Source organism: Meles meles, chromosome X (genome assembly GCF_922984935.1).
Source record: "Meles meles chromosome X, mMelMel3.1 paternal haplotype, whole genome shotgun sequence".
NCBI classification, from domain to species: Eukaryota; Metazoa; Chordata; class Mammalia; order Carnivora; family Mustelidae; genus Meles; species Meles meles.
In genome coordinates, this window is record NC_060087.1 from 130,708,545 (window position 1) to 130,718,105 (window position 9,561).

General features: G+C 39.0%; 1 protein-coding gene across 1 annotated transcript; it reads right to left on the reverse strand.

Moving 5' to 3' along the window:
• Positions 1-1,953: 1,953 nt before the first annotated feature.
• Positions 1,954-9,249, reverse strand: LOC123935461 (synaptonemal complex protein 3-like). Its single transcript, XM_045996283.1, has 5 exons — positions 9,097-9,249; positions 7,949-8,048; positions 6,037-6,135; positions 2,181-2,285; positions 1,954-2,052 (listed from the first exon to the last, which is right to left on the reverse strand). The coding sequence occupies exons 1-5, from the start codon at positions 9,225-9,227 to the stop codon at positions 1,999-2,001; spliced, it is 489 nt and encodes a 162-aa protein (XP_045852239.1). The 5' UTR covers positions 9,228-9,249; the 3' UTR covers positions 1,954-1,998.
• Between the last annotated feature and the right edge of the window lie 312 nt (positions 9,250-9,561).

Genomic DNA, 9,561 nt, shown 5'->3' on the forward strand with positions numbered 1-9,561 from the left:
CCAGTCATTGTAGTTTTGATTTGTATTTCCCTGATGATGAGTGATGCTGAGAATCTTTTCATGTGTCTATTGGACACCTGTATGTCTTCCTTAGAAAAATGTCTATTCATGTCCCCTGCCCATTTTTAATTGGATTATTTGTTTTTTGGATGTTGAGTTTTACACACACACACACACACACACACACACACACACACACAGAGGAATATTATTCAGCCATAAAAAATAATGAAATCTTTCCATTTGCAACAGCATGGATGGAGCTAGAGAGTATTGTGCTAAGTGAAATAAGTCAGTCAAAGAAAGACAAATACCGTATGATTTCACTCATAAGTGGGATTTAAGAAGCAAATGAACATGGTGGGGAAGAGAGGAAAGCCAAGAAACAAGACTTTCAACTATATAGAGAACAAACTGATGGTTACCAGAGGGGAGGTGGGTGGGGAGAAATGGGTTGAATAGGTGATGGGCATTAAGGAGGGCTCTTGTCGGGGATGAGCACCGGGGGTTGTATGGAGGCGTTGAGTCACTAAATTCTATACCTGAAACTAATCTTACACTGTATGTTAACTAACTGGAATTCAAATAAAAGTTTGAGGGGAAAAAAAGTTTGAAGTCGTACTTAAGACTTAATGTTTTGGCTTAAGGGGAAAACCCTTCACAAAAATAACTGCAGTATTTAAGGAGTGAACTGTCCCTTGATGACAAATATTCACTCATGGTGGAGGACTCACTTCTTCCTACGTAAGAGAAGTAAGTTAGAAGTTAGAAAAAGAGAGTTTGGTTTGGAAAAGAGAGAGAGAGAGGGAGGGAGGGAGGGAGGGAGGGAGAGGGAATATGAGAATGTTTGGGCTTACTTTTAAAACAAGGAAAACCATAAAACAAATAGAAGAGTGGGCTCTAGTGGCCATAATTAAAACATTAAACCCACAGAAAAACAGGAGAAAGACAGTCCTCTCCTCCAAACGGGAGTATTTTCGTTGTTGTTGTTCTGAATGATTCATGAAAGGAATTTCAGTAATTTAGAATACATTTAACTGATTTATTCCAAACCAATTCACAAACAACTTCGTGCTTATGAAATCGAATTTCATTTCCAATTGAAAATTGGAAATTTCAATTTCTAATTGAAAATTTCATATAGTTATGCATGTAAAAAGTGCACCAGAAAAGACAAGGTGTGAGAATTAATTGTTCATGTTTTTAGATGAGCATACAATCAATCTTCCACATACTCACTGGATATTAGACTTGCGAAACCAAACTTTCTAGGTAATTAACCTCCAAAGATAGGCACGAAATAGTTAAACCAGAGGTAACTAAGCACGTGGATATGTTGATAAGATACTTTTTAATCCACGCTAAGGGCAGGTGTCACTTAATAGTGGACCGAAATCAATTAAATGACATTTTAATTTTTTGTGTGTGTGGAAATGGCATAGTCACAACTTCATGTCTCACGAGTCGATATTTACATATCTTATTCAGTTGTCTTAATGACTTTTGGCGGTTTCACTTATTCTGGGGCACAAACTTAAGTTGCCCTTAATAAATTTTGTAATTTTGTGGAGTAGACTGTATTTCAAATCTCATCTTCATTGGAATTGGTTCTGTAACTTTACGAGTATACGCAGAAAGGTGTATTCTTTCGTTATTATTATTTTTTCTCTCAGGAAGAGCAATGTAACCTTCTAGAATGGTACTTTCTATCTTTGGGGACTGACACAGATTCGCTGAAGCATACTTCAGTGCAAATCATCTTTATTGCTGAAATTTAATTGACAGTGTTAGGGAGAAAAAGTCGCCATTGCTACCAAAGTTCTGAACGTTTCCTGCATATAACTTTGGGATTGTTGCTACTCCCATAACTGTTTAGGTCCACAGAAAGAGGGGCTTGCACTTAAACAAGCCAACAAAGAACAAGAGGTAATCATCTAAGCTGGAATTGTTAAACCACAATATCATGTTACTTAGTTCAAGTCCTTTCTTCAGATGTCATCAAAATAACAGAGACTGAAGAGACTTTTGGACAGTTACCACCTCTTGTTGCTGCTGTTAAATGAAAGGAGAGAATATACTCGTTTAGTATTTATATAAGGATTATACATACAACAGCAAATAGACTGCTTCAACGTTTAAATCAATCCTTAGTTTTCACCTTTAAATATTACACTACTTACATGTGCCATCATAAGGTGTTTTTGCAACACGACCATTTCCTTCCTAAGTTCACTCTGTTCACCAATAAGAAAATTTTCCTGATTCTTCTCTAAGTCTTCTTTACTCTAAAACAAAAAGCCTAGTCCAGTTACAAGCCACCATTTTTCTTCTTATGTTCAAAACATGCAAAACTAAATTTCAAAAGGACTACATTTTTTAATATTCCAGTGATGTCCATTATCTTATTTGAAATAAAATTCTAAATCACACAGGTAGACAAAAACATTCACTAAGAAAAATTTTTAAATATCAGATTCGAGTGAATAACAATAATTATCATCATCATCATCATTATTAAATTATTATTATTTTAAGTGGGCTCCAACACGGGGTTTGAACTCACAACCCTGAGATGGAGACCCGAGCTGAGCTCAAGGGTTGGGCGCTTAACTGACTGAGCCACCCAGATGCCCCAAAATACTCTTATTTTAGGAGACACGACTACAGTACGCTTTGCTCAAAACAATGGGTTAATGTCAAGCAGCTAAGGTCAAGCTCAAAAAAGACTCCAAAATAGAAAAGGAGCGGGAGTCCCCACCAACAATCGCTGTAATTTTGAAATCCCGTAATGAGCTTTCTAACCTCAGGTAATGACACGTTTATTATCAGTAATAGTCAACGTAACATGATTTCCTTAGAGGGAATACAGTGACCTGTGATGTGACCTCTACAACTTACGAAAAACACAACCCACTGTTTATATTTTGCTATTCATTCAGCAAGTGCTGAAATAGTGTGTACCATGTAGAAAGTACCGTGTTGAGTGCTGTGGAGGAATTTAAAAATGAATACACAATCTCTCCCATATCCCAGGGCCAAGAGCAAACATAAACAGAAATGATACAAAAATTTTATGATAGTTACAGAAGCACAACTTGTTGCGGCTGCACAGCAGAGAAAGGAGATTAATGCCGACCTGGTTGGCAAAAGAATAAGATTTCAATAGGTGAAGAAAGAGAGGTTAAAAACACTTCCAGGGGAAGGACATAAACGGAGCGTAGAAGTAATAGTTTAGACGAAGCAGTTACCGGGAAGGGTGGGCATAAAGACGGAATGTAGCAAATAAAACTAAAAAGGGCATCATGTCATGGTGCATCTTTGAGTATCTAAGAGTTTTTACAAGGGGAATCGACTGACAGGCTTTCAAGAGGGGAGAACTACCTCGTAGGAAGATAATGCCCTCAGACCTAGGAAGGATGGAGAGATCAGATGAGAGTTTAATAGTTGAAGCAAGGGACGATGAGGTCCTCAGCTAGGGCTGCAGCAGTGGGAATTCAAAGAAAGAATTGAAAGGACCATTGCAGAGGTTAAGTACCACACAGCCCAACAGTAACTGGAGCGGGAGGATAAGGAACCACAGGAGTCAAGGAGAACGGTCAATTTCCAACCCTAAGTGGTTACACTGGGCAATAACACTGAGAAGAAATAATTTCTGTTACTTTATGAAACCTCCATGCCACCCAATAAATGGTCTTCACAGAGCATTAGAACAACACACTCTCCGCTTGGAAACAATTTTAATATTACTATTTAGTATATGTTTATTAATTTATTTATTTTTTCAGCGTAACAGTCTTCATTGTTTTTGCACAACACCCAGTGCTCCATGCAACACGTGCCCTCCCTATTACCCACCACCTGGTTCCCCCAACCTCCCACCCCCGCCCCTTATGTTTAATCCTAAGATTCTTTAAAGAATGCTTATTTTGAAATTATATCACTAGTTCTTAAACATTCCAGTTAGTTTAGAAGAGTGACCTTTCGCCACGTATTTGAACAAGATTCTTTTAAGAACAAATTACATGACCATCCCAAAAGCTGCAGGAAAGGTATTTGACAAAATGCAACGCTCTTTCACGATAAAAAAACTCTCAACAAACTAGGTACAGGAGAAATGTATCTCACCGTAATAAAGCCCACAGCTTTATGACAAGCCCACAGCTAACGTACTCAGTGGTGAAAAACCGAAAGCTTTTCCTCTACGATCAGGAGTAAGACAAGGTTGCCCAACCTCACTACTCCTACTCAGCATAGTACCAGAGGGCCTAGCTGGAGCATTTTGACAGTAAGAGGAAACAGAAGGCATCCAACCTGGAAAGGAAGAAGCGAAATTATCTTTGCTGGCAGGTAGCGGTGATCTTATATGTAGGAAACCCCAAGGGTTCCGCATGTGCAAAAATCCCTGTTAGAACTAATAAATGAATTCAGCAAAGCTGCAAGTTATCAGACCAACACGCAAATGTCAGCTGTATTTCTACACACTAACAGTGAGTTCCCCAGAAGTGAAGTTAAGAAAACAATCCCATTTACAATGGCGTCAAAAAGAGTAAGATACTTAGGAAAAACACTTTACCAAGGAGGCGATAGACTGACTCGTCGGCTGAAAACTACAAAGCACTGATGAAAGAAATTAAAGACAACATACGTAAGTGGAATGATTATCCCATGCTCACGGACAGGAAGACTTAATATTGTTCAAATGCCCATACCACACAAAGCAATGTGCGGATTCTGTGTTATCCCCATCAAAACCCCGATGCTATTTTTCTACAGAAATGCTTCTACAAAGCAATCCTACAATTCACGTGGATCCACAAAAGACCGTGAATAGCCAGAGCGATTCCAAGAAAGAACAACCACAACAACAATAACAACAAGCTGGAGCCATCACACCTCCTGATGTGAAAAATATATTATAAAGCTACAGTAATAAGAACAGCTTGGTACTAGCATAAAGACAGATGTATAGACCAATGGAACAGAACAGTGAGCCCAGAACCAATGGAACAGAACAGTGAGCCCAGAAATAAACTCTCACATATACAGTCAACTGGTTTTTGACGTGGGGGCCAAGGACACAAAATGAGAAAAAGATAGTGTCTTCAACGAACGAAGCTGGGAAAACTTTATGTCCACATGCAAAAGAATAAAAGAGGGTAGGTGGGTCGTCTCACGTTAGGTATCCTTAGGACATTAGAAACAACGATGACGACAAAGGCACCCTGACCAAAAACAGAAGGGCAATGTACAGGATTCCATCCACTCCCAAACGAGTGTATAGCTGTGTGAAGAAGAGGTTCGTGTCACTGAGGAGGATTCGCTAGTGTGGAAATACGACTGAAAGTAATCTCAATTCACAAGCTGATAGCCTTACTCTGGCTTTTTTCATTCTCATTTTCATTCTTTCATTCTCTGTGCTGTCTCTTGCAATTACAAGTTGGCATATAAAGCCACTCTTAGTCACTTTGGTAATTCTGGAAGCAAATATGCCATGAAATACTTAACAAAATGCAACTGAAAATAAAATTGGCTCCTTGCTGTTTAAGAAACATTGGCAGCACAAAGGAAAATAAGTGACATCGAGAAATGATGTAAAGTCTTCCCCCTTTCAAACTACAAAGTCATCACTACTCTCCTAAGAAAGACCGACTCTGGAAAAAATACCATGATTAAGCTGTTAATAAGGGATCGGTTTCATGCACGATATGCATATTTCTTGGCAAAATTCCCAATCTCTTGGCAAAATTCCCAATCTAGCATTCCCTGTCTTGAGTAACACCCTCAAAACCATTAATGAATCTGAAAAGTAAAAGTACATTTAGCATTTATGTTAAATCAGAACAATGAATTCAAAATGGAAAATGCCTAACTAATTTTAATTGATTTTAAAGGCATAACCAAAATGTTTTTGACATGTATTAAGAAAGAAAAACAATTATTTTCTACTTCCATGTATATATATATATATATATATATGTATATATATATATATATAACACTTTGTGAGAAGACATTGTGTTATGAAATTCAACAGACCTTTAAGAATTGCTCATACAACTCTTTCATTGCTTGCATTCTCTGGCTCTGAGCAACTCTAGAGCGTTGCAAAACCTTTTGCTGCTGTCGAAATATATTCTACAAATATAAAAGAAAAAAAAAGCTGAGATGACCATTTTGGTGAAATTTAAAATCTGACAACAAAAAAAATCTAGATTCAACTGGAGTAGTTTTTAAATAAATATTTTTTTTAGTATCTTCTCTTTTCTCAAATATTATGACCAAGTTTACATCATTTGTGTTTACCGGTAACATAGGAAAACACCACAATAGTCTTATGTGCTGGTCACTCAGTAGGAAATTTCCTTTCTTAACAATACTGAAATTTAAAAAAACCAATATTGAAATCATATATCTTACTCTTGTTGATTTTGAAATCCACACGCATGATCCCTCCAATAATCCTTCCATGATCTTCCTATTCCTCCACCAGTGAACTTGTGATATCCCTACTTAGCCACTCACTTTCAGAGTCATACCTTGGATTTTTGTCAGCCCGGTAACTGAAACACCTACGTGATGTGATGAATGGCAAAGACTTACAGAGGAACTATGTACACAGACTGTTCTGAACCACTTCAAATAAGCTTATTATAGAGGAGCTTACTTAACTCCTAAAAACAGACAAACAAACAAACAAACATAGAACAAAACAAACAAAAAAAACCTGTAAGTACTCTTATTATACTCCCTTTCATAGATGAAGAAACTGAGGTTCAGAGAAAAGCAGTTTGTCCCTGGTTTCACAGCTAGCAGTTAGAAAATCAGAACTGGATCCCAAACATCACTGTCCCAGTGTCCAGGCTCTTGACCACTGGACTACGCCCATTTTCCACAACATTCCACCTCTACCTCCCTGTGTTTGTGGCTCACTCTCCCTTTCCTACTACAGCTCAGTGCCCTAGCAGGATCCGACATCCATTGAATGAACACCTTCCACCGTCCCCTGTCTCCACCTTCTGTCCTCATTTCCCCCCTTTCCAGATAAATCTGTGGTCGATGGTCATACCTACACCCTTGCTTATATACCTTGCCCCCTTCTCACTCTGTCGAGGTGCACGGCTAACCTCAGCCCAACCCTGGAAAATCCAGCTCTCCGGCTGCTCAGACGCAACCACAACCACGAGTACTAGGCTCATGTAAATTCATGATTGCTACGACACCCCACCCACCCTGGATCAGAGTGTTGCTTGGCGATGGTATTTCCCTTGTCCAGTCACTGGCCCACTCTCAGGGAACAATTCCAGGACTTCTCCTCTGCCCTCAAAAAGCAACATCTCCTCCACCATCCTTACTCCTAAATGTGATACAGGCCAGCCCATTAAGAGGGAAGCGTGCGCTGAGCCCAGTGACCCGTTCAGGAACGAGCAAACGATTGAAACTAGATTACTGATGGCAATCCGGGGGACTTTTCTGCCAGACCTATGGAGAACGGTTATCTCGGTACACCGGGGTTACTAACCTGGTAGTGAATCTAGGATCGTAAGATGCCGTCATGCTTGACCCCATGGAGAGGGCCTATTAGGAGACGGAGACAGCCCCAGACAGCACCGCCCAAGCAACCTTTACCCAGACTCATTCAGCGATACCTGGCGCAAAACTCCCTTTGACATCTTCAGATAAACCAAGTCAAGGGCATCCCTCTTTTGCTTTGGCAAATGTCTGTCACTTGGAACTGCAGGAACCCCAACCAAGAGAGGAAGTAAAGACCAAGGGCTATCGTGAGAGGCTGTGCGCCTATACTTCTCTGATTTCTCTGAGATCGGGGCCCAGCCACAGAGCCAGCAATGGAAACAGGACTCTGGCTCAAATCTACGGGTCTAAGATGTGGCTCGGCTCACCACTCCTACTCGAGACATAGATTAATTATAAAGCTAAGCCCGATACCAACAGCTAGTTTTTCTTCTTCCTCCTTGGTTTTCTGCGCATCTCTATCCCACTCTTGAAGCAAAGTTAGAAACTGCTGACAGTATTCGTGATAAAGCTTCTGCCTGTAAAACGTAATTATGAATAAGTGTCATCCTTTGTATCGTTAAGAAAAAAGTAAACCCACTCAAATCCAAATTGACTGGACATGAATTGTACTATAAAGGGAGAAGGGGGTGATCACAAGCTGAAATTTTCTGGTGGAAAACAGCAAAATAAAGTGGATGGCTTACTCCCATTGCTAACCCTCACTCCCTCCTAACTGTCTAAGAGGGATGCTATCCCGTACGCCTTAAAGCTCTTGAAAACCAAGGAAGATTTACCGCATTATAAATTTTCCCCCAAACTGCATTTTATCTACAAGGGGTTTTGTTTTTACTTTTACTTTTTCATTTTCATTCACCTGCTGAGTAACATATAGGCTGTGGAATGATAAATAGATTCAATGAGGGTGTCATAGTCACTTACGTAATACAAGTTTCCCAAACAGTAACGTTTCACTTTTTCCCCCACTGCGGCACAATAAAGATTTTGTACAAAGGAACAGTGAGCCCAATAGGGATACATTTTAAATTTATTTATTTTTTTCAGCGTAACAGTATTCATTGTTTTTGCACAACACCCAGTGCTCCATGCAATACGTGCCCTCCCTATTACCCACCACCTGGTTCCCCCAACCTCCCACCCCCCCGCCCCCGCCCCTTCAAAACCCTCTGGTTGTTGGGATACATTTTAAAATTATTCAAATATAAGATTAATCTTTTCTACATAATTGAATACAGCTAACTCTCACAAGACATTTGTCTCTTATTCAGCTCGCATACTCCAAGAATGAATGCAATTTTTTCTTACGCTAAGAAAGCCCCATTATAATTTGAAAGGAGAAAAATAGGGATTACCTTTATTGACCTCTAGATAATACATCTCTTTTCAATTACGGTGTGAACTTATAGGACTAAAAGAACTATTTGCTTAGATAAACATCAAGCCAGACGTATTTTTCAACAGAGACTCCAACAGATAGAGGATAACAGTATTATACTGGATTAATTTGTCATCACAAATACTAAGAAATGACACACAGCTTCTGGTTCCAAAACCCAACAACGTTACCTTTGCTCTTCCTGGGTTTTCCAAACACGCTCAATTTTCTGGTTAATGCTTTTGACAGAAGCTCTGGTATCCATCATGCATCTTTTTCTCTTTGCATAAAGAATCCTTTTAGTGTCACCTATATTAAGCATACGTATTTATTAACATTTAATACTGAAAGCTATTCTTTGCAGTTTATTGAAGACAACACAGGCAATATGGGTTCAGCCGCATTGGAAAGACAATTAGCGTTTTTGTTTTTGTAAAGGCCTCACATCAGAAATCAAGATTATTCATCTTCAAGATGAATTCATAATTATTCAAGATGTTTTTTTCCTGCGAAATCTTTCAGTTGCTGGTATCTGAATTCCAATTTATTTATTTATTTTTTTGCCTGCACACACCCTTTATTTAACTGATCCTGGAAAAAGAGCTAATAAACAAAAGTTACTATCTTCCAAAATGTGTAAAAAAAAAAAAAATGGG

Bases quoted from the DNA above. Each gene is read 5' to 3' on its own strand.
- LOC123935461 (XM_045996283.1), bottom strand. From the start codon at position 9,227: ATGCTTAATATAGGTGACACTAAAAGGATTCTTTATGCAAAGAGAAAA. The intron at 6,136-7,948 runs GTTGGTATCGGG...TTATATTTGTAG, and splicing joins AGGAAGAAGAAAAACTAGCT to AATATATTTCGACAGCAGCA. The intron at 2,053-2,180 runs GTAAGTAGTGTA...TTCATTTAACAG, and splicing joins AACACCTTATGATGGCACAT to CAGCAACAAGAGGTGGTAAC.